The sequence below is a fragment of the Gracilinanus agilis genome, chromosome 2 (genome assembly GCF_016433145.1).
Source record: "Gracilinanus agilis isolate LMUSP501 chromosome 2, AgileGrace, whole genome shotgun sequence".
In the NCBI taxonomy this organism is placed as follows: domain Eukaryota; kingdom Metazoa; phylum Chordata; class Mammalia; order Didelphimorphia; family Didelphidae; genus Gracilinanus; species Gracilinanus agilis.
Window position 1 is genome coordinate 383,872,774 of NC_058131.1, and position 25,666 is coordinate 383,898,439.

At 38.6% G+C, this 25,666-nt stretch overlaps 1 protein-coding gene across 1 annotated transcript; it reads left to right on the top strand.

Moving 5' to 3' along the window:
- The first annotated feature begins 3,419 nt into the window (after window positions 1–3,419).
- MED7 (mediator complex subunit 7) lies at window positions 3,420–8,953 on the top strand. Its single transcript, XM_044661756.1, has 2 exons — window positions 3,420–3,464; window positions 7,647–8,953. The coding sequence occupies exon 2, from the start codon at window positions 7,665–7,667 to the stop codon at window positions 8,361–8,363; it is 699 nt and encodes a 232-aa protein (XP_044517691.1). The 5' UTR covers window positions 3,420–3,464; window positions 7,647–7,664; the 3' UTR covers window positions 8,364–8,953.
- Window positions 8,954–25,666: the final 16,713 nt, after the last annotated feature.

Here is a 25,666-nt window from a genome sequence, read left to right on the forward strand (position 1 = left end):
TAAAGAGGGAAGACAGCACATAAAAAGAAGCTAAAGGAAGCAGGGGTATCTGACTTCAGGACATCAAGAAGACCTTTAGAAATTTAATGAGTTCTTTCAGTTAGAGAACCAAAGCTTAGCTTTTTAATTTAAAGTCCCTTTCTACCACTCCATTTAGCCTTATGATGTTAGGTTCAGTTCAGTCTCTTTTTACATCTCTCCCCCTTCCCCTCCACCCCCAACCTTTGGGAATCTTAAGGAGATAAGTAGCTAGGGATTAAAATGAAAAGCATGCATTGTTTTGGAGAGGCCTCCTCTTCATATTAATTTAAGGAATTCACACCTCCTACAATTTCTTGGGTGGGGAATGATTTTATCTTTTAGATTTTGAATACCATCAGCTTTTCCTAAAGTCTTCACTGAGACTACTTGTTTCCCCAGCTATTTTCCTTTTAAGTTCCAACTAAATTAGAACTATCCCATCATCTTCTATTAGAAGCCTTCTTTAATGCCTCTTAATTCTAGTACCTTCCCTTTGTTATTTTCTATTTATTCTGTATATATCTATTTCTATTTATTCTGTATATATCTATTTCTATTTATTCTGTATATATCATTTCCTTTGTAGGCATGTTGTCTCTCTCATTATAGTGTAAGTTCTGAACAGCTAAGTAGATCAGTAAGTAGATGAAAAGTCAGGCCTGGAGATGGGTGGACCTGGGTTCAAATTTAGCCTTAGATACTTCCTAATTGTGACTTTGGCCAAGTCTCTTAACCTCAGTTGTCTAGCCCTTACTGCTCTGCTGCCTTAGAACCAAAAGATTCTAAGACAGAAGGTAAGAGTTTAATTTTTTTTAAAAACAGAATGAATCCTCCTTTAAGGAAGGGACTGATTTTTTTTTTGCCTCCTTTTATGTTCTGTAGCACATAGTAGGTGTTTAATGATTGATTATTAGGCAACTAACCATTATATGATTCATAACTTAGTTTGCTGAGAAGAACATTTTTGAAAATATATTGATGTAGAGATAGAGTGCCAGGCCTGGAGGCAGGAGGACGTGGGTTCAAATGTAACCTCAGATACTTCCTAGCTGTGTGTGACCCTGGGCAACTCACTTCACTCCAATTGCCTGACTCTTACTGTTCTGCTGCCTTGGAACTGATCTTTATATTAGTTCTAAGACAGATGGTAAGATATATATACACATACATAAATATGTACATATTTATAATAGGTGGAATAAGGATACTAATTTAGGATAAGCAACTCCATTAGGCTTTCAACCTCCATTTTGTGACTAAATAGTTCATATATAGGCTGTTTCCCCCCTCTCAAATAAAGTAACACTTAAGTGGTATAGCTTGGCTCACAAATCTGTTAAGCAACTCCTAATGACTATGGGTGACCCCCAAACCTGGTAAACAATGGCTAAGTACCTGCAAATGGAGTTAAGTATTCAGTCCCAAATCTTCCCAGGTCTCAAGTTAACACTTGCTAAAGACATTAGGAAACTAAAACTTAGATGACAATTCAATGATTGATAGTATTAACCTCCGCTTAAGTAACCAACCACCAATCAAAATACTGATGTAACTTGGGAACTCCCTTTGCCAGAACCATAAAACCCCCAGCACTAGAGACCCTAGCCTTCACGCTGCTCTTGTCTCAACTAAGGCTTCCGCGGAATCTTTCAAGAGCGGTGTAAATTGCTGGCTGATGGAGACTCACCCGAATGCCACAGGAGCTAGGCAGGGAAGGGACCCTACAATGAGCACTGATATGAGACATATAACCTTAAAGAACAAGGTTTGTTGGGGAGGGGGGCAGGGTATTAGTATATTGTCAGTCATGATAAGCATAGTATTGGGGAATAAGTACTAAGAAAGTAAAAGTTTGGGCAAAAAATGCTATCCCTTAGCATTACCTTCTTGGGTTCTTTGTTCTTGGCATCTAGGACTAAGAATCTCCTACTCAGGACATGGCAGGGCTCAAAGCAGGATTTCTGAGGGAGTAGCATTGGGGGGAGGCTCTCAGCTGGTGTTCAGGCAAAAGGTTCCAGCTTTTTTCTCTTAAGAGCAGAGTATTTCTTACCCAAGAATTTTATGAGACCAGAATAATAAGAACAATAGCATTTATATAATGATTCAAAGATTGCAAAGTTCCTAGCATGTCCTTATATGTTGACTCATTTGATTTTTCAGAGACTGGAGAAAGTGAAAGCTGAAATTAAGCTATGTCCAACAGAGATCAGGGGGACAATATATCGGCAAGCAGCATCCGGCAAGGTCCAACAACATCCAGTGGAGACTTCAAGACCAAAGTCTGAAGGAGCAGCTCAAAAAAGAAAACCTCGGAAATGTCCTGAAGAGGTGAAGTCTCCTTCCTTGTACGTACTTTGGCTTCATTTCCTTTTGGATGCCTTGGTCAAACTTGATTTCTACATGAACTTTTTAAAAATCCTTACCTTCTATCTTACCCATTCCGAAGGCAGAAAAGCGGTCGGGGTAGGCAATTGGGATTAAGTGACTTTTCCATGGTCACAGCTGGGAAGTGTCTAAGGACAAATTTGAACCCAGGTCTTTCCAGATTCCAGGTTTGGGTCTCTATCCATTGTGCTACCTAGCTGCCCCACTCGTATGTGAGCTCTTAAATTTGTAGTCTCCATTTGAATTGCGGGAGAGTAACTGCTTATTTGGCGAGAAGTTAGGTTGCTACTTTTCTTAGTACATTTCAGCAAACGCCTTTGGATCTGAGCTTATTGTATCCTCTGGGATACTAAAGTAAATACATTGTTTAAAGTTTGTTAGCCAGTCCTAGGAATTCAGGCCTTCGTCGTAGCTTGAACTTTTGGGGCAACCTTCCTCTCCCGGAGGACAAGGGACTAGTTTTTGCCTTTCCTAGTGTTGTACGGTGCTTAAAATGCAGTTTCCAGCCTCTTGACCGCCCCTAGGGTACTATATATTTTGCTGCTCTCAAAGTCGGTTTCTCATACACATACTGAGGAGAATATTGGCTGCAGAACCCACCTCACTGAGCCCCAAAGGAGTTCAAGTGAATTTAACGTGTCAAGTGTATCCCAAACTCGAGAGCAAGATGAACAAGTTTTTACCTTCATAGAATTTTTATCTCCCTGCCATTACTTTTCTCCAACTATTTTTCTTCCCAATTTTAAATGCTAGCAGCAAGATCAGTTCTGACTTTTAACAAAAGGTTTCTTTTTTGCTTGAAATAATTCTCTCGAACCCGCAAAAAGAATAGAGAGCATGCGTAGGTATAGGTGCGCGACGAAATGGGGGCAGGGCCTGCTACTGAACAGATAATGAGAAGAGGTGGGGGTGGGATTTAGTGCTTTAACGGACTGCTCCAGCAGCCAATCAAGAGGCGTTGTTGCTGGGCCGCTCCTTCCTGGCTAAGGCGGCCGGAAGTCGGCAGCCATAGACGCGGTTTAGCCGCGACGGTCTGGAGACTGCTGGCGTAGGGGGAGGTGAGTGTGAATTTCAGGTTGGGATGTTGCTCCGCGGTACGGTTTTTTTTTGCCTGTTAGGGAAATCCTTGGCCAAGTTTCTTGAGACGCCGGCTGGGGAGAGGATCGGTGGAGCCGCGGGGTCCTGGCCGCCGTGAGGACCCTCGGATTGCTCCTCCTTCCCCCTGTCTTGTAAACAGATGCCCGGCTGCCCCTCTACGGGCTCACCTCCTGCGGGCCTACTCGCCCCTCTGCGGTCCCATACGAAGACTGGGGTCTCGGCCCCTAGCCGTACGCAGGCAGGAGAGCCTCCTGGAGACTGCTTGGGTGCAGGAGAAGGGGCGTGGGGGTTGTGTCCCCCCGTTCCAGTCTGGTGAATTGACTAGGTTGACCCCCCCCCCCCAAGTCCCCATTTCTGAGAGTTTGTCTTCCCTTGCAGTTGAGGAAACTAAGACGCTGAAAGATTTCGTGACTTTGTGCATTTCACTCTATGCCTTCTGTACTTTCCCTCTTCATTCTCACGTCATGGCTCACTTCCAGTCTCATTTAAAATCTCACTTTCTACGAGAAGCCGATCCGTATATCTTTTAGTGCGAATGCTGTTTAGTTTACTTATTCCCCTCAGGTTGTGAGCTGAGAAAAGAGCTTCTTTTTTTGTTCTTTTTTAACTTTCTGGGTATCCCCATACTTACCACAGTGCCTGGCATAGCAGAAACTTAATAAATGCCTGTTGGTTTTTACCTCCTTAAAATATTGCATTTTGATTTTAGTCATTTTGTTAGAACCGAAAGGAGCTTGGTTCTTTAAAGTTTCCATGTATTTTATATCAGTGGTATCTTTGTTTAAAAAATATCCGTATAAAGTAGACGTTTTTATATTCCCCCTTTTACAAAAAAAAAAAAAAGTAGCTTTAAAGAGGTTAAATGACTTGCACAGGGTTATTTTGCAAGTGACTGATTTAAATGAATCCACAAGCATTTATTACATGAGAGCTATGTTGTGCTAAATTCTGGGGATTAAAAGACAAAGCAAAAATCCTTGGCCACAAGGTGTAAGATAATTTCATCAGGGTAGAAGGTAAAGTAATGGATGAACTAGCATCTGGAAGATATCAGGTGATCTTTAAACAGATTTTTAAAGTAAACTATGGATTCTTAATTTTTTCATTCATTTTTTTCTTAATTACTGCCTAACACTGGTTCTTAAGAATTTTGACTTCCAAATCTCTCCTCCCTCCCTGGATCTGTAAGCAATTTGATATAGGTTATACATTTGCACTCACACAAAACACATGTCCATATTAGTTTTGTTGTGAAAGAAAACACCCCCCCCCTTCCAGAAAAAAACAACCCAACAACTACCCCCAAACAAGAAAAAAGTATGCTTAAATTTGTACTCCATCAGTTCTTTTTTGGAGATGGATAGCATTCTTTATCATAAGACCTTCAGAATTGTCCTGGATCTTTGTATTGCTGAGACTACCTAAGCCATTTACAATGATCATTGAACAGTGTTGCTGGTTCTCATAATTTCACTTTGCATCAATTCATATAAATCTTTACAGTTATTTCTAAGAGCATCCTGCTCATCATTTCTTATAGCACAATAGTATTACATCATAACCATATACTATAACTTGTTCAACCATTCCTCACTTGATGGGCATCCCCTCAATTTCCAATTTTTTGCCACCACAAAAAGAACTGCCATAAACATTTTTGTACATATAGGTTCTTTTTTTATATATATATCTTTGGGATACAGTCCTAGCAGTAGTATTGCTGGGGCAAAGGTTGTACAATTTTAAATAGCTTTGGGGCATGATTACTTCACAACTTCACCAGCTGTGGACTGGTGTCAAGTCTTCCCCATATCTCCTCCAGCATTTGCCATTTTCCTTTTTTTGTTATATGTCAGTCTGATTGGTGTGGAGTATAGTACCTCAGAGTTGTTTTAATTTGCATTTCTCTAATCAAGAGTAATTTGGAGCATTTTTTCATATGACTACAGATAACTTTGATTACTTCCCCTGAAAATGACTATTCATTCCCTGACCATTTATCAGTTAGGGAATAACTTTAAATGAGGGATTCTAAAGAGATTTAGGTGAGAAGGGACTGCATACTATGCATGGTAGACAGTCTACAAAAGCCGTAGTTATAGAAATGGGAAATATATTTAATTTTCTTAGACTGAAAATCCCTTATTTTACAGATGAAGAAACTTTAGCTTGGTGAAATTTAAAGCAGACTTTTCAGAATCACAGACAGGTTGTACTGGATTTAGAGCCAAGTTTTTTTTGTTTTTGTTTTTTTGCACAGTATAGTGGCTTTACCACTGTGCCCTGTACTGTAGCTTAGGGAAGGGGCTCTCATTGGGATAGGATTTATCTGGCCCAAATGGTAAGGAGACAATTTCAGGTAAGGGGAGCAAGAGTTTTAGTGTCTTATCTTTTTGGGATAGTGAGGGTATTTTATTAATTGAGGAAGCTATGATTCGGGCAATCAGTTTGTAGTCATAAGAAGTTAAGTGAAGGCTTTGGTCAAGATCACACAAGTAGTAAGTATAGCAGTTCAAGACCTGGAACCCATGTAATCTAAAGTCAAGCCCACTGTCTACCCTTCAAGTTACATAGGCTGAAGTCCCATTATAACCTACCTAACATGTTGTAATTAAGAGCCTTTTAATGTCAAAATACTGGTTATCGGACATTTCTGATTTGAGTATTCCTTGGGCACCTCAAACTAAACATATCCAAAACAATTCTTTATCTCTCCCCAAACTCCCTTTCCCTATTTTTTTGTTGATTGGTACCACTATCCCTTTGGTTACCCAAGTTCACAGTGTCTTGAGTTATTCTCAATGATTCATTGCCTTTATGTGCTCTTGGATAAATCACTTCACTTTCTTGGGTTTATTCTGTCTATAAAATGAGGTGATTGGCTTAGATGGCCTCTGAAATCTCTTAGAACTCTAGATGTATGACTATAATGAATCGCCATTTCCCATCTAGTCAGTTGGTTAGTTTATTTTGTTTTTCTCTCCACATCTCAAATACATCCTTTTTCTTACCTGGCCTACCATTCCAGTTCAAGTCATCATTCTTAACTTTGCTGGATGACTATAATAGCTTCCTAATCAGTTTTTCTGCCTCAAATGTCTTTCTCCTCTTCAAATCATTCTCCACACAGTGATATTCCTAAAGGGGAGATCATAGTCACTCCTGCTCAAGTTTTAGTTGTTCCCCTATTGTCCTTAGGATCAAATACAACTCCTAACTTTCCAAACCTCTTCATACACTTTATAGTCCAAACTGGCTTGCTTTCTGTTCAATCTCTCAACTCTAACATTGCATGCCTCCATACCTGCAAAGTACTCCATTCCTGTCTCTGAGGAGCCCTAGAATTCTTCAGAATTTGGTTTAATCTTCATCTTCTGTCTAAGACATTTCCTGATTTCTACTGCTGGTAGTAACTTCTCTCCTCCCCATCTCTGAATTATATATACTTTGTACTTTTCTTTTAAAGTGTAAACCCTTTGAGAGCAGAGATTCCATCTCTGTATCCCTAGCACCAAGCAATGTGTCTAATTGAATTCATCCTTGCCATTTCACTTGTTTAGAGAATTGTTTTAGAAAGGTCAGTAGTTTTTTCTTTTTTTCTTAAACATTTATTAATATTCGTTTTTAACATGGTTACATGATTCATGCTCCCACTTTCCCCTTCACCCCCTCCACATCCCTCCCCCCCACAGCCGATGCACATTTCCACTGGCTTTAACATGTGTCATTCATCAAGACCTATTTCCAAATTGTTGATAGTTGCATTGGTGTGGTAGTTTCGAGTCTACATCCCCAATCATGTCCGCCTCAACCCATGCGTTCAAGCAGTTGTTTTTCTTCTAGGTCAGTAGAGTTTTAAATATTGGTCTAGGAGTGTTGAGCAATGATGACTGGCCAGTTCAAAAAGGAACCCAGGAAGAAAGCCATTACTTAATTTATTCCTTTTTGTGTTCAAGGGAAATCTGGTAACCAAAGAGATTCCTTTGGTATTGGTATCTTTTTACCTTGGTCTCTTAACCACTCCCCCCTATGCCCCCCCCCATTTTTAAAAAAATTGATATCTTTAAATGTCATGTTTTACTCTTTGTTGGGACTATAAGTAGTGTGTAGCTCTGATCTGATCTTTGTTTTTATGTCTGTAGGTTCTTAAAATTTTCAAAATGGGTGAACCTCAGCAAGTGAGTGCACTCCCCCCACCTCCAATGCAATACATCAAGGAATATACAGATGAAAACATCCGGAAGGGTCTAGCTCCTAAGCCTCCACCTCCAATAAAGGATAGTTATATGATGTTTGGCAATCAGTTCCAGTGTGATGACCTCATCATCCGCCCTTTGGAGAGTCAGGGCATTGAACGACTTCACCCTATGCAATTTGATCATAAAAAAGAACTAAGAAAACTCAATATGTCTATCCTTATTAACTTTTTAGATCTTCTAGATATCTTGATTAGGAGTCCTGGAAGCATAAAACGAGAAGAAAAGCTGGAAGACCTAAAATTGCTTTTTGTCCACGTACATCATCTTATAAATGAATATCGACCCCACCAAGCCAGGGAGACACTCAGAGTCATGATGGAGGTACAGAAAAGGCAGCGCCTTGAAACAGCTGAAAGGTTTCAGAAACACCTGGAACGAGTTATTGAAATGATCCAGAATTGCCTGGCTTCTTTACCTGATGATTTGCCCCATACAGAAGGAGGAATGAGGTTAAAAACTGAGCCAATGGATACTGATGACAGCAAAAATTGTATTGGACAAAATGAACAGCGAGAGAATTCTAGTCATAGAAGAGACCAGATTATAGAGAAAGATGCTGCTTTGTGTATCTTAATTGATGAAATGAATGAAAGGCCATGAAAGTCTTTTTAAAATTTGTTGTACAAACTTTAGGGGTGGGATGGGGGACAGGGTTATGTAGCCAAAAATTGTATGACGTTGTGTCTTGCTTGATACTCCTGAAACTTGTATAGAAATATAAATTTGCCTGATCATGACATTATGATTTAGAAGGTGGAATTTTTTTCCCCCTGATATAAATTCTTAACTACAGGTGAACAGAACAGGTAAAATGTTGCCTAATGGTTTGAGCTAAATTCATAGATTTGCTTCTTTTTAAAAAATAAAGTACAGTTGGCACTTTCTAAAAAGAACCAGTTTACCTCTAAGTAAGGTTGCAAATAGTTCTTTAACTTCTAGTTTCCATTTTTAGTTTATTTTATTGGTCATGCACAAATAAGGTTTTATTTTGAGCTGCAAAAAATGCCTCATAGCATGTTGGATATTTATAATTACCATTTAAATAATTTTAAAATGAGTTTATAGTTTGAGTAAAGTTTTTTCAAGTTATAGTTTGTATTCATAAAAATCTAATACTCAGTAAATCATCATGAAGCAAATATTTATTTTAAAACTACATAATTTGGAATAACTTTCCCAAGAATAAAAAATTTGAGTGGATTGAATTCTTATTTCCTTTCCCCCCACCCCCTTTGGTACTTTGTTTTTCAAATTCATGTGTTTGAGGTGATAGTTCTTTTATTCCTGTGAAATGAGAAAGCTATTGTGATACTACTTTATATAGAAAAATCAGTGTGAGGATAAAACTATTCATAAATCCATTAATATAATAATACTAAGGTTCACATGTCTTCATGGAACACTGGGATGGCAGAAATAATCTTGGAACCTGATTTTAACCAAGCTTTAGTTTATCTTTTTGTCTTGAGTAAAATTAAATTTTTTTCTCTTGCATTCTTAAAAGTAAAATAGCAAAGGCATCTAGGAAGAAAAGTAAGAATTTGTAAATTGCAATATTCACTTCTGTGGAAATCCAATGTGTTTCAACTACTCTAATATAGGAAACAAAATTTTTAGAAGTTAAAAAGTTTCTTGCAATATTCTAACTTTGGATTTTTTCCAGGATTAGAAAACATACTGATAGCTTTGGATTTGAGTATCACATACAAATAGAATTTGGAATCTAAAAAGAATACAAATCATTTCTCCCAAACTTGTCCTAATTCAATAAAAACCTATATTACAGTACAAAACAAAAATATAGACCTCTCCTCCATTCTTGTAGTCCAAATCCTACAACTCAATGTGGAGGAAGTGGTTTCCTAATTTAGGGGACCAAATCTAGGAATCAGATGCTTTATGAAGGAAAGACTGGGCCAGGGCTGGTCAGAGGATGTCAGTGCAAGAGTGGGTAGGATGAAAGGTGTCACAGGAGGTTTTAAGGTAGTTGAAATGATTTTGCTCACTCCCTATCAGGCTCAGGGCCACACTGGTCTGCCACATCAACTCCTCATTTGGGCCAGGTAGAGGAGAATGAGGATTCCATGTCTGAAATTAACACCATGCACCCAGAGATGAATAATTCCTTCTGTAGGAATATCGCCTTATTCCAGTGGTGTTTATAGTAGTCTACTCAAGTGCTGCTACATTGCAGATAAAAACCGGGTCCACATCTAACATCTGCATGCTACACCAACTCCAGATGGCTCTGAATACAGAGAACAGCTCAGGTATGGGATTCAGAAAGATGGAGTGCACTAGGTCTTGGATTCTAGAGTGATACCAAGCAAGGGAGGGAGGCAGGTCAGCAGGAACTTCGTTTCTAAATGAAAAGGTTTGGGGACCTGTACAAAAAGCCTAACAAATATGTAGATGTTGAGCAGACTGGGAACTGATGCCACCTGAAAGGACCTTAATCCTTAGGAATATATGCACATAGGACACAATATAGACCTCTTCCCTATGCCTACTCCTCATCCGTAAAATAATGATAATAGCACCTGCCTTCTAAGGTTGTTAGAATTTTCTATTTGGCCTAAGAGGGCCAGAAATGTTGGGTATGTTGTGAAGGGACCTATTTAAGCTTGCTAACTGAAAAAAATTCTTAGCAATGAGTCATTCCAATGTGAGATGGTTTGCCTTTAGATGCAGTAGCTTCCTCTTTTTTTATTCTTTCCTTTCATATCCAGTCAGTCACCAGATCCTTTTGGTTTCAACTCAACATATTCCTCTCATTTGTTCCATACTCTCAATTTCCCACTAGTCTACTTTGCAAACTCCGTCCCCCTCCAATTTGTCCTTCATAATGCAAGGATAATTTTCCTAATAATCTGGTCATGTATTCCCTGTCTCAAAAATCTTCAGCCCCTCTCAATTTCCTACCCAGTGAAGTTTAAACTCTAATATTCAAAAGCTTCCACATTATGCTTCAGATTATTTTCCTTCATGCAGGAGGACCCTTTCATCCTTGACCAGCAAGTCTCTCCTCAATTTCTTGGTGCCTGAAATTTCAGCCAATTATTTTCACTGTCAGGTCTTCCATAGCACTGTTTTAAAAATCTTGGGAGCAGCTAAGTGACTCAATGGATTGAGAGCCAGGCCTGGAGATGGGAAGTCCTGGGATCAAATATGACTACAAACACTTCTTTGCTATGTGACCCTGGACAAGTCACTTAGCCCCCATAGCCCAACCCTTATCATTCTTATTGATTCTAAGATAAAAGGAAGGGTTTTTATTTTATTAGTGGTTTTATCCAATTTTTAAAATTTTTATTTTGAATATTTTCCCATAGTTATATATTTCATTTCTTTCCCTTTCCACTAAGACTCCCTAACCCCCCCTTAGTCGATGCACACTGGGTTTTACATGTATCATTGATCAAGATCTAATTCCATATTATTGATAGTTATCATTTAGTGTCTACATCCCCAGTAATATCCCCATCAGCCCATTTGTTCAAGCAGTTGTTTTACTTCTGTGTTTCTCCTCCCACAGTTCTTCTTCTGAATGTGGCTAGTCTTATTTCTCATAAGTCCCTCAGCCTTGCTCTGGATCCTTGCATTGCTACTAGTAAAGAAGTCCTTTATGTTCAATTGTAACACAGTGTATCAGTCTCTGTATACAATGTTCTCCTAGATTTGCTCCTTTCACTCTGCATCAATTCCTGGAGTTTATTCCAGTTCACATGGAATTCCTCCAGTTCTTTATTCCTTTGAGCACAATAGTATTCCATCACCAACAGATACCACAATTTGTTCAGCCATTCCCCAATTGAAGGAAATTCATTTTCCAATTTTTTGCCACCACAAAAAGCCACGGCTACAAATATTTTTGTACAAGTCTTTTTCAGAAAAGAAGTGTTTTTCAAAAAATCTTTTAATGTATTTTTCATGTGATACAGGTCTATTCCCAGCTCAATAAACTTTCTTCCTGAATCAAATATAAACTCCTTCATTTAGCATTTAAAGTTCTTTACAATCTAGCCCCTTCCTACTTTTCCAGACTTCTTACTCATCTCTCCTCCCCACATACTATGTGGTCCAGACATACTGGCCTACCTGTTCTTCCTCATCTATGATGCTACATCTTCCATCTCATCTTTTTTACTGGTGGTCCCCATACCTGGAGTGCCCTTGCCTCCTTACTTCCACCTCCAACTCCCCTTGCTTTCTTTAAGCCTCAGCTCAAAAATCACCTGGAGTTGGCTTTTCCTGGTCACCCCAGTTGTTAGTGCCTTTCTTTCTGTGATTACTCTGTATGCACTCTGCACTTTGATAGTCAGGTGGGGCAACAGATAAAATGCTAGACTTGGAGTTAGGAACACTTAGACTCATATCCTGTCTCAGATACATGTAAAACCCAGTGGAGCTACGCCTTAGCTATGGGAGTGGGGGTAGGAGGAGGGGAGAGAAAGAACATGAATCATGTATCCTGTCTCAGGCACTAGCTGTGTGACCCTAGGCAAGCCACATACTCTCTCAGCCTCACTTTCTTCATCTGTAAAGTGAGGATAATAATTATACCTACAGGGGGCAGCTAGGTGGTTCAGTGGATTGAGAGCCAGACCCAGAGATGGGAGGTCCTGGGTTCAAATCTGACCCCAGACACTTCCTAGCGGTGTAACCCTGGACAAGTCACTTAACCACCATTGCCTAGCCCTTACCACTCTTCTGCCTTGGAGCCAATACACAGTATTTACTCCAAGATGGAAAGTAAGGGTTTAAAAAAAAATTATACCAGTGATTCCCAAAGTAGGCACTACTTCCCCCTGGTGGGTGCTGCAGCGATCCAGAGGAGCAGTGATGGCCACAGGTGCATTTATCTTTCTTATTAATTGCTATTAAAATTTAAAAAAAATTAATTTCCAAGGGGCTAAGTAATATTTTTTCTGGAAAGGGGGCAGTAGGCCAAAAAAGTTTGGGAACCATTGAATTATACCTACATTGTAAGATTGTGGGGATTAAACAAGAAGTCATATGAAGTGCAATCCTTAAAGTTTTCTATCAGTGCTAACTACTAATATTGGATGAGTATCTCTCAAAAGGGCTTTGACACCTTTGGGGTCCACCTGTCACCCAGCTCTCACTTTATGGCTCCAAGAAGCTGTAACACTTGCAGAGGCCATACCCAGATAAAACCAACCCTGCAAATGGACTAAACGAGGTGAGGATAACTGACAGTTCTCAAGCCCTTCAGTGATTTAGAGGGCTATCTCCCTTGAGCAGGAGAAGACATCCCCAGAGGAGAACAATTTGTTCCAATGCTCATAATGGTGGCTGACACAGGCAATGTGGAGTGATTAAAGTTTGGGCATCCACTAAAGATGCATCCTAGGCTATGGCCAGTTGTCCTGACTTTTGTCTTGCCTCTTTGATGACTCTGAAACAGAGAGTGAGGCTGATGACTGTGCATCTCTGCCTTACTTAAATCCAATTCACATATAAGTCAAGACATCCCCCTGCAACATCATTGGTCCTCTTTGAAAACGAAAGGACAAACAACACTATTAATACTATATGTGCATCTTCTATATAGCTGTTTATATACATGGTGTCTTCCTCATTAGAATACCAGTTCCTTGAGGACAAGGTGTAGAACCCCAAAGTTATGACACAGAAACTAAGCAACCACAAGCAAACACAAGCTAGGGACTCCCCAATCAGGATGGCTCTGAGAAACCTAAAGTTACTAACAGGTCAGGATGTCTTAGAGAAATCCATGGTCACTAACAATAGGGTGTTCATTAGGCTCCCAAATATAGCATAAAAACCTTACATGCTTGGGGAAACAGCCAAAAACCACTAACTACAAAGGCTACAGAAGTTCCGTTTCAAGAACTACAGGGCGCCCCTGAGTCTGTCAACACCCGCCACCTTACCTGACAACCCCTGAGTTTCCTGCCATCCCAAACATATATAATCTTTACTCTGACTATGCCCCCCACCCAACTCCTTTGCTGAGCTCCCCTAGCACACACTAGAAATAAAGACTTCCCTTTGCTTGGATTGCATTGTCTCCGTGTGCTCCTTGGGTGGCAATCCATTCGAACCCTAACATATGGGGGCTCGTTCAGTGCTGGATTCAACCCCCTAAGGACCACCGGGACAGGGGAAGTTCTTTCCCAGATTTCATGACGACTTCCAGAGGTGAGTGGTGTCTGTGCAGTGTGTCTGGTTGTATGATTGTGTATAGGAGGAAGTCGGACTCTGGCTGGACATATGGCTTAGGAGGATGTCCTATGCCAAGTCCCCAGGCAAAAGTCCAATGCCTTACCTGTTTCTGAATCTGGACCAGCTAGACCTTACCTGTATTCCGCAAGGAAGAGGGTCGGGAAAGTCAGGAAATGAATCTATTAAGATGGATGGGTATGAAGTCGTCTGAAAGCTCAGAGACAAGGATACAGAGCTTCAATACGGAACTTCAGGGGGTTGGAGGCCCCCTGTCCCCTGGGAAATAATTAGGAGGAGTCCAGGGTTTGAGTCCCTGGCAGGATTAGACCCCAGGAACCCTACTACACACTACAGGCGCGGGTTGGGGGGGGGGGAGCGGTGGTGGTGGTGGTGGGGGGGGTTGTGAAGCAAAAGACACTGGGTTCTTTTGGAAGGACTCCAGGGAAAGAGGGATGGAGCCCCAAGCAAGCTCCCACCCTGACTCAAATTCTGTGTCATAACTTTGGGGTTCTACAAAAGAGCCTGGCTTTTTCTATCACTAGTGCTTAGCCCAGTACCTTGAACATAGTAAACACTTAATAAATGCTTGTTAAAAGGCTGGCCTTGAAGAAGAGGTATGAGAAAACATCTCCCTGTGGTTGGTCCTCTTTGGAGGCAGGAGGTACACTGTGTGGAACACTAAATGCATTTTAAGAATTTTTTTGATATGATGATCAGTTTTGCTGATTCACTTGTCTTCTTTTTTTTCTTTTAAAAATATTCTAGGGGCAACTGGGTAGCTCAGTGGATTGAGAGTCAGGCCTAGAAACGGAAGGTCCTAGATTCAAATCCGGCCTCAGACACTTCTCAGCTGTGTGACCCTGGGCAAGTCACTTGACCCCCATTGCCCACCCTTACCAATCTTCCACCTAGGAGCCAATACACAGAAGTTAAGGGTTTAAAAAAATTAAAAAAAATATTCTATGTTGTTTGGGATGGTTATCTGGGAGGAAAAGGGAGAAGGAATATAGGAAGAAACTTAAGCAATGTAAAAAAAAGATATCCAAAAAACATTATTTTCAAAAAATTTTTGTTGATTAAAATCATGCGTTATAGCTATCTCTGTTGATGACTGATCACCATATTAGGCTGTAAGCTCTCTGAGGGCAGAGATGGTGTCTTATCTAAGTTACATATTGCTTTCAGTAATAAATATAGTAATCTGTTCAAGTAGGTGATTAATAAATGGATGTTTATAATAGCAAGTTTATTCTTCCAGGAAAGGCAAATTTTTTTTTTTTTTTTTTTTTTTTTTTTTTGCAGAGATGGGGGACTATGAGTGTGAAACATTGCATTTACTATCTGTTAGGTGTAATTGATTACTAGTTTTCCTGAACTGCTTCCTGTCAGTCAAGAATAAAAACCAAACCTAAAAAGACTTTTAGGAAGAATTTTATTAAGTCATTTGAGGAGAGAGCTCAGAAGAAGGTGTGGCTCTGTCTCAAATCTCTGTGGGATTTCTATTATATAGAGTTCAAACAAATGGATAAAGAGGACAGTATGGCTAGCACATAGAAAAGGTTGCTTGAGATTTATGTCAGTAAGTAACTATAAACATTCATTAAAATTCTGGTAAAATTCAAAGCTGTTGGGAAGACCCAAAGCACAAGTGAGGGGTGAGCCAAAGACCTGAACAGATCCAAAACAAACACTCTGGCTTCCCTGGAGTGTCTCTGAGGTCAGCATTTCAGGTTAAACAATTTCTAGCCACATAATAGGTTAAATAAATATTAATAACTAAAAGTATTTTCCTCACCTTTCCTCCCCCTTTTAAAATTATTTGTCACAAAGGATTGCCAACATGGAATCCAGAAGTCCCCCGAATTGTAATTTAGTAAGAGTTAATGACCCCCACCCCTTTACTTAGATTGAAGGTGAAAACCTCAGATTAGACCTTGTCACTAGAGAATGTCTCTCGGAGGGAAAGTCAAATTTCACTAGTCTCAGACTAACAATAGACCTTGAAGTAGTTTAAGTGGGGATGGCTAATCCCATTAGGTGTTAAGTATCTCTTTTGTCCCAACGGTTTCTCCCCTTAGGCCAAAAGTCCTTCACCTAGGTAGCCAAGCCCTTGGTTGGATCTTTTCCTTTTGGGTCCATTGTAAAGCATCAGCCCCTCACTGTTATTCCTGTCTGGAACTCCCCATTTTCCTTTGTTACCATTGTAAAGCCAATCAACTATCCCTCTCATCCCCAGCCCCCATGTTCCCCTAGAAAGATATCTAAACTTCCCAACTTGGAGTTGTCAATCTAGCATGGTTGGGTCTATCAGGGGTCAGTGTCCAGAGCAAGCAGAGTTTCAATCCTCAGAACTCTGCATGGAGGTCTAATTTTGTACTATACCCCTTTCCTTAATTAAAGAGTGTTTTTTCTGACTATTTAATAGTTCTGTGTTTTTTTCAGCCAACAATGGAGGCCCCAGTGAGATTCCAAAGTCCCAGCTGCCTGAGCCATCCTGCTAAAAAGGACCCCAAGATTTGAGGTACCCACACAACCCATTTGGGGTTGAGTCAGGAGTCTGGTTAGCAGAGGGCTAAGGCTCTCAGATAAAAGGACTCAGTCTTGTGTATTTGGGAGTGACCCACTCTTTAATTAAGGGGGCTTAAGGGGTGGGGTGGGGGTGTCTGTGGTTGCACAGAGGAGCTGTATAATCCAGAGCCTACCCAAGGGCTGCTGGAATGGGAAACAGCAAGTCTGTGTTCCCAGGAGGAGGTGGGGGCAGCCAGCAGCCCAAGGAACCACCTAACAATACGGCTGCAAATTATATATTTTCAGGATATGAATCTAGTGCAGGCAAAAATTTAGGTAATATGGCAGACAGTAGCAGAATCTGATTCCAAGGTAAGTTGGCAAAATAGAGGAAGGTTCTTCAGAATTTGAAATGCCATGGTTTAAGATTTAAATGGTTGTACATTTTTACGAAAGAGCTTCTCATAGAAGCTTAAGAACTTAAGTTCTGGATTTCTTCTCAATTTTCTGTGGAGTTTTGCTTATATTGTATGTCTAATGTATTTCTTAGGTGTAGGATTCACTACTAATTCTAAATGCTTGTGATTTAAATGTTAGAAAATAATGTCTATAAAGTGTTAACAGTTAATTCCTCCCAAAATTTGGAGAGGCAGGAGCTGGCGATCTGGATATGGGAATATCCAGCAGGAGGCAAAAGGAGGTCCAGGAATCATAACTTTAAATTCTAATCTTTTCTTCCTGGTTTTGGTATGGTTAAGGTGAAAAATATTGCTTATCAACAGCAGTTAATTTTTAATGATATTGGTAATGAGAGATGCTTTATTCTGGGTATTAACCTTTTGATTTATGTGCTATAATTTCACGTTTTTGTTAAGCTATTATTTGTTTCCAGAGAGCATGGTTTTTCTGATTAACATATGTGTGTGTCTGTGTTCTGAAGTAAAGAAAGTTCACTTTAGGATGGTGAACTACAGAACTGACTGGCCATTGCATTGTTGTAATAGGACAAGATATATCTGGGAAAAGTTTTGCTTTAAATGAACTTTTTTTTTGTTGGTTTTTTTTTTTTTTTAAACTAACAAATTTCCTCTTAGCCCTTTTTGCCTTAGGCAGAGGAGAAGTGTAGGGGAAAGCTGAAAGAAATGCAATTTTTGAGCCACTGGCAAAAAAGAGGGAGAGAAGGGATAAGAATAGGTATTTGCATTTAAAGGTAATTTTTAAGCTTTTCTTTAATTTTGTGTTTAGTGAGAAATTTTGTGGGTTTTACTTTTTTGAAAAGTAAAAAGACCGTGAACTATAGCCTGATTTTTGGACTTTTTAAGGTAAAATTCCAGAGTGCAGCCATTAAAATAGATGTTTGGTTTTATTTTTTTAAAGACCAGTGAATCCTGATTGTTTTCTATGGTGATTTACCTTTAATTTTTCCTTTTTTAAATGGAAAGAACTAATCCAATTTGGCATTTATCTATTTTGTGAGCATTATTTTTCTGATAGATGATCATTGGCATACAACCACTATCAGAGAAAGGAATTTCCCATCTGGGAAATTTCTAGGAAATTTCTAAGGATGTCCTATATTTTATCACCCCAGCTTTGGACTGTGGGCAAAATGATTAGAACTTATTAAGGTTAAGTTTGCTAGATTGCTTTTTAAAAGAAATTTATTTAGAACCCCTGGAGCACTATTCAAGACGTTTCTTAGGAGCCAAAAGCTTGGACAAGATTTTCCTGCAGCCTAGAATCTGAAGGATTCTTAAAGAACATATTTCTATAAGAAAAATGAGGGAGCCCCCAAGAAACTGACACCAGATAAGTATTGTTTCTCATCATTTGCAATGACCTTTAGAAATATTGCTAATTTTATTTCCTCTGGGAATTCTAATTCTACCCTGAGCAAAGTCCCTTTTAAGTAGAAAACCAGAAAGAAGAAAACTATTCCCCAGATTTAACTAAAATAGGAAAGGTTTGAAGTGGTAGCATTTTACCTGATTAAGAGGTCTAAAGAAATATCTGTTAATTTGAGGATTTGCAGCAGAGATTCAAGAGTGCTTTTCTAATATTAGCATAGCATTTGTTCAGGATAGGTCTAAATGGTTAGATGTTTGTCCCTAGGTAACATCAGAAGAATTTAGGAAAGAAATGATGGAGTCTAGAAATAATTGTAAAATACAGAATATAATTTATTTTAAATCTTTAGCATGATTAGAGAGAATTGCCATCTAAGGGTAAATTGTATGGGAAGATAATTGAGAAAAGAAATGCTTTTGGAGGAAAATTGGTTATTATTGATGCAGTCACGAGGGCGATTAGAAGGGCTGAGAGATGGCAGAGCTGAATTCCTGACAGGTTCTACAACTGACTGTTGATCATTACAAGGTTACACATAACATTAATATTTCAAATTAGAGGAGGAAGCCCTAGAGAGGAAAGGCCTAAAATACAGGAATTAAGGAAAGCACATAGAAATTTTTAGCCATTGTAAATGAGTAAGCAAGTTCAAAGAGGTCCCTGTTCCTAAAAGGATGAAGAATTTAGGTCATTAGGAAAACTTGGCAACACCAGTGTCAAAAAAAGGGGGGAAGCAATACACATGCAAATAGTAAATTCTAAGCAACATTTTTGAGAAACAAGGTTCAGATAGAACACGGAACTGCTTCTCAGTACCAGTAAAGTTTTTACATTTTGGAGCTTCAAGGCAGGAAACCATGAGATTAGAAAAAGCCTTTGTGCCTAGGAATACTAATGAAATCACTTATAGACTAGGCCCAAGTTCAATGGTAAATGAGTCCTTATTGCTGATGAATAGATACTCAGGTAATTGAAAAGTGTACCCAAAACTAATTTAGTAAGGCTAGAACTCAGTTAAATCAGGAGATCCCATGTTACTGACACAAAAGAGAATTATTTTTACAATAATTTTTATCTAGATTTTTTGCTTTGACTGTGATTTAGTTGCGACATTATTTCTTTCATGGTATTTCATTCCTAATGTTTCCTGGACGTATAAGAGAGTTAAAGAAATTAAAATAATAGTTAATAGGAGTAAAAGTCTAAGCTTTTTAAGCATGATTATAGTTGTCAAGTCGTTAAAGGTGAGTGAAAACAGTTTTTAAAATCCCTAGCATCTCAACCTCCCCAAAGGGTGTGTGTGAGAGGTTTTAAAATTAGGGAGAGGTAGAAGCATTTTTAATTTTGAGGATTTGGGGAGTTAATTTTAATTTTGAGACTTTTAAAATTTGACTTTTAAAATTGTTTCAAGGCTGAAATTTTCATGCAGTCATTTTTAATGTGTTTTAGGTTTTTAGGTAATAACATATCTAGTTAGAATTTTACTTAGGGTTAGACATTATTTTAACTTTTGGCCACAAACAGGGGGAAAGGCCACTTTCAGATTTACAAGTACTGATTAACCTGTGATATGGCTTTTATTTTTTGCTTTTTATATGATTATTTTGGTAGAGTAAGGCAATCTCATGTAGTTTACATAATTTTATAATTGGTGCGGAATAGGCATTAATAGAATTAAAAATAAGGGATTGCAGACTAAGATTAGAAGTGGATAATCTTTATAGTGAGTAAGTATATTGGGAGTTGATCAAGTCCTATTAGAGAATGTGTTTATGGATTTCTCTTGTTTTCCCTTACAGCAAATGAAGCTGTGTGCCCAAAGGAGAATTTTTTTTTTTAAAGATTTAAATATTTTATTTTTTTATTGTGGATCCATAGTCAGAATAATACAAGGTGTAGCTCCTTCTACATTAAAGGATCAGAGGGCCTGGAATGTGATATTCCAAAGAGAAAAGGAGCTAGAACTTCAACCAAGAATCACCAGGAAAACTGAGCATAATCCTTCAGGGAGGAAAAGTGGATATTTAATGAAATAGAGGATGTTTAAGTATTATTGATGAAAAGACCAGAGCTGAATGGAAAATTTGACTCTCAAATACAATACTCAAAAGAAATATAAAAAGGTAAACAGGAAAGAAAGATAAATCAAAAGACAGTCAATAAGATCAAACCATTTAAATCCCTATGAAAGAAGATGATTCTTATAACTACTATAATGTGGTTTATCGTTATTAGGGCAGTTAGAAGGAGTACACATAGACAGAGGGCAAGGGTGTAAGTAGAAAAAATTTGGGATACCATTGTTAGGGTCCAAATGGATTGCCACCCAAGGAGCACACGGAGACAATGCAATCCAAGCAAAGGGAAGTCTTTATTTCTAGTGTGTGCTAGGGGAGCTCAGCAAAGGAGTTCTGGGAGGGCATAGTCAGAGTAAAGATTATATATGTCTGGGGTGGTGGGAAACTCAGGGGTGGCGGGAAAGGTGGCAGGTATTGGCAGACTCAGGAGCGCCCTGTAGTTCGTGAAGTAGCCTTTGTAGTTAGTGGTTTTTGGCTGTCTCCCCAAGCACGTAGGGTTTTTATGCTACATTTGGGAGCCTAATAACACCCTATTGTTAGTGATCATGGATTTCTCTAAGACATCCTGACCTGTTAGTAACTTTAGGTTTCTCTGAGCCATCCTGATGGGGAGTCCCTAGCTTGTGTTTGCTTGTGGTTGCTTAGTTTCTGTGACATAACTTTGGAGTTTCTACACTATCTAAAAACATAAAATTAAGGAATGAGAAAAAGGAATGCATTGAGATAAGGGGAAGGGAGAAATAGAATAGGGTAAATTGTCTTATATGAAAAAAGCATGAAAGAGCTTTTCTAGTAAAGAGAAGAGGGAGAAGGTGGTGAAGGGAATGCTTGAACCTCACTCTTAGAATTGGCTCAAAAAAGGGAAGAACATACACCATTAATTGGGAATAGAAATCTATCTTCCCTATAGGAAAGTAGGAGGGGAAGGACATAAGAGAAGGGAGAGGGGCTGATAGAAAAGAGGGCACATTGGGGGATATGGTGGTCAGAAACTAAACACTTGAGGATTGACAATATGAAAGGAAAGAGGAAAGGATAAATAGGTGGAGAAATAGAGTGGAGAGTAATATGCAGTAATCATAATGGTGAAAAATAAATTTACAAGTTTCTAATTAAGGCTGCATTTCTCAAATATAGAGAAATGAGTCAAATATATAAGAGTACAAGTCATTCCCCAAATGATAAATAGTTAAAGTACATGAGCAAACAGTTCTCAAAGTAATTAAAGCTATGTATAGTAATGTGAAAAATGCTCTAAGTCACAATTAGTTAGAGAAATGTAAATTAGAATAACTTTGAGGTACCACCTCACCCCATCAGTTTGACTATTATGACAGAAAATAACAAAACCTGGAGGGGATACTAACACACTCTTGGGAGAGTTGTGAATTGATTCAACCATTCTGGAGAACAATTTGGATCTCTGCTCAAAGGGTTATAAAACAGTACATACTCCTTGAACCAGGAATACCATTCTAGGTTTGTATCCTAAAGAGATAAAAACAAAAAAGAAAAGTACCTATATGTATGTAAAAAAGTACTTAAAGTGACTCTTTTTATGGTAGCAAGGATTTGGAAAGTGAGGGGATACCTATCAATTAGAGAATAGCTGAGTAAGTTATAGTATATGATTGTAGTAAAATCCTATTGTGCCTTAAGAAATGATGAGAAGGAGGAGCTCAGAAAAAATTTCGAAAGACTTACATGAACTAATGAAAAGTGAAGTAAGCAGAACCAGGAGAACACTGTATACAGTGGCAGCAATATTGTATGATAAACAACTGTGAATAACAGCTATTCTCAGCAATAAATATAATGATTTGAAAGAATCCCAAAGTTTTCATGACAAAAAATGCCATCTGCTTCCAGAGAAAGAATTGATGGAGACTGAATCCAAACCAAAACAAACTTTTTTCAATTGTTTTTTTTTTTTAGTTTCCTTCCACAAAAGAATTAATAAGGAAAAATGTTTCACAAGATTGCACTTATAAAATCTATACCAAATTGTTTACCCTTTCATGATGGGGAAGGAGGGAGAGAATATGAGAATCAAACTTAAAAAGAAATGTTGGAAATTGTTTTTATGTGTAATTGAAGAAAAAATTTTTAATGATATATATGATATATATGTGACATCTAGTTCAAAATATATAATAGGAAAATTGGTGGTCTGGGATTGAAGTTCAGGAGAGAGAACTGGGGCTGAATATATAGATCTGGGAATCATCTTCATAGATATCCATAGATATGTCATTAAAACTATGGGATTTGATGAGGTAACCAAGAAAGAAAGTATAAAGCGAGAAAACCTAGGTTAGAAACTTGGCCTATTATCCACAGTGGTTAAAGGCCGTGCAGGAGTCAACTACAAAGGAGGAGACTGAAGGGTGAACAGTGTTACAAAAATCCAGAGAGGACGTAGTATCCAAGAGAAAAAAAATGGGCAACCATGCCAAGTGCTACAAAGATGTCAATGAGGATGAGGATTAAGAAAAGATTATTAGCTCGGCAATCAAGAGATCAGGAGAGAGACAGGTTGAGTAATGAGGATGAAAGCCAGATTTTCAGCAGTGGCTGAGAAATGAGTGAGAGAAGAGGAAGCAATGAGTACACAGATTTTTTTTGGGGGGGGGGTTTAATTGAGAAATGGAGGGAATATGTCAAATGATAGCTTGAAAGCATTGTAGAGTCAAGTAGAGATTGGGGAGATTTAAATGTCCTTGTTGGTAGTGAGGAACCAGCAGATTCAAAATTAGAGATTGTAGAAATTCAAGGGGATATGATTAAGGGTATGTGGAAAAACTTTATTGTACTGTTTGATCCGAGTCCCAAATGGCTGTGAGTCTAGACTTGTTGCTTAGAGACCAGAGTGGTTTAATGCTTAACTCAAGACTCCATTCTATACTGATCCTGGCCCCAGAAACAAACAAAAAATGCTTCCTGTGGAGCCAAAGCTGAAGAATGATGTAAGGAATGTAATTTCTCCTATATCAAGCAACCTATACATCTTATTGGAAACTGCCTCCATGCTGGCCAGTCAGCTACTGTTTCCTCATTCCTTTGAATTCCACATAATGCAAAACTTAACAGATACTTGGGGTAAGGGGCTCCCACTTTTTTGCACTTCCCCTTGCTGGATGACTTAATAAACTTCCCTCTAAACTTTTTTCAATTCTGGGTTTGTTCTCTGCCAACAGGTACATATTGAGGAGCTGACTTGATGAGAAAGTCCCTTATTCTTCCTCAGAAGGCGGAGGAATTGAGTTGAGAATGGGTGATGTCATGGAGTTTTGAGATACAGTAAAGGGGAGAGGAGGGAGTTTGTTGTGAATAGCATCTATTTTTCAGAAAAAGATGAGGGAATGTCCTCTGGTGAAAGAGTTTGAAGAGAGTGGTGAAAGAGTTTTGAGAAAATAATAGGTTTGTGAAGTGAGGTAAACTAAGTCATTGTCCAGAAAACCTGTTTTTCCCTGGGGAAAAGTAGAAATCAAGAATGAGCCTTCCTGTGAAGGCCAGACAGCTCAAAAATAACATTCACATGAGAAAATAACTCCCTATAGCTGTCTCACGGTCCAGGATAAGAGTTACAATGGAAAGCCCAGCACTACTAACTTCCAGACAATAAAAAGTTTGCTTCAAGGCGATGTAATAAACATTATTCTCTTTCTATCTTGAATCCTACAAAAACTGCATTTTAATTTCAGTTCGGGCAGCCTTCCCTAGAAAGATTGCCCTGGCCAGCTAGGTATGTTTATTAATCAATAGATTAATAAGTAAATATTGGTTCCACTAATTTGAACTTCTGGGTGTCTGGACTCGTTTTCTGAAATACCCTACTTCATTTCAGAACAGCCTCTGTAGGGAATGATATAGAGAATCAATTTGGTAGGAGTGAAAGGTATTCCTTGCTGCAGCTGAGATTTGATGACATTAATTTGTATTTGGTGTGAGTTCCTCCGATGAGTAGGAAGTGGTTTGTGGAAGTCATTCAGGGTTGGGGTTTGGCAAGACATGAATAGCCATAGGATAAGAATTAAGATTTAATCAACTATCAGTCAATAAGTATCTGTTTATCTAGAATAATAAGCTTAAACAACTCCTATTATCTTTGAGAGTACTTTCTATCAGAAAGAGTCAACACAAACACACACACACATATATATATATATATATGCCTGTGTGTATGCAAATACATTTCTATTTCTAGCAGTAGGGGGATCAGGAAAAGCTCTGTGTTGAAAGTGGTGTTTGATAAATATAGAATAATATACCTGTCAGGTCTATGGGAAAGGAAGGAATTTAAGACCAAGCAGGAGATAGAGAACACTACAAAATGTAAAATGAATAATTTTGATTATATTAAATTTAAAAAGTTTCTGTACAAACAAACCAATGCAACCACAATTAGAAGGAATGCAACAAATTGGGGGGGGGGACGAAAACCACTGACAAAGGTCTAATCTCTCAAATATATAAGGAGCTAAGTCAGTTGTTCAAAATATCAAGCCATTCCCCAATTGAAAAATGGTCAAGGGACATGAATAGGCAGTTTTCAGATAAATAAATCAAAACTATCACTAAGCAAATGAAAAAGTGTTCTAAATCTCTCATAATTAGAGAAATGCTAATGAAAATAATGCTGAGGTAGCACCTCACACCTAGCAGTTTGGCCAATATGACGGTAAAGGAAAACAATAAATGTTGATGAAGTGGTGGCAAAATCAAGACACTAAAGCAGGGATCGGCAACGTATGGCTCTTGAGCCATATCTGGCTCTTTTGAGGGCCAGATATGGCTCTTTCTGCAGAAGACATAAAGTCAATTTTTTTTCAGGCACTGTTACAGGAGCGCACACTGTCACAGGAGCGCGCACTGTGAGCACTGTATGGCTCTCACAAAATTACATTTTAAAAATGTGGCGTTTATGGCTCTCACAGCCAAAAAGATTGCCGACCCTTGCACTAATGCATTGTTGGTAGAGTTGTAAATTAATCTAACCATCTGGAAGGCATTTTGGAATTATGTGCAAAGGGCTTTAAAAGAATGCATACCCTTTGATCCAGCAACACCACTACTAGATTTGTACCCCCAAGAGATAATAAGGAAAAATACTTGTATAAAAATATTCATAGCCATGCTCTTTATGGTGGCAAAAAGTTGAAAAATGATGGGGTGTCCCTCAATGGGGAAATGGCTAAACAAATTGTGGTATATGATGGTGATGGAATAATATTGTGCTGAAAGGAATGATGATCTGGA

What these genes read in the sequence shown, in the direction of transcription:
- MED7 (XM_044661756.1), top strand. Translation starts at nt 7,665, where the DNA reads ATGGGTGAACCTCAGCAAGTGAGTGCACTCCCCCCACCTCCAATGCAA.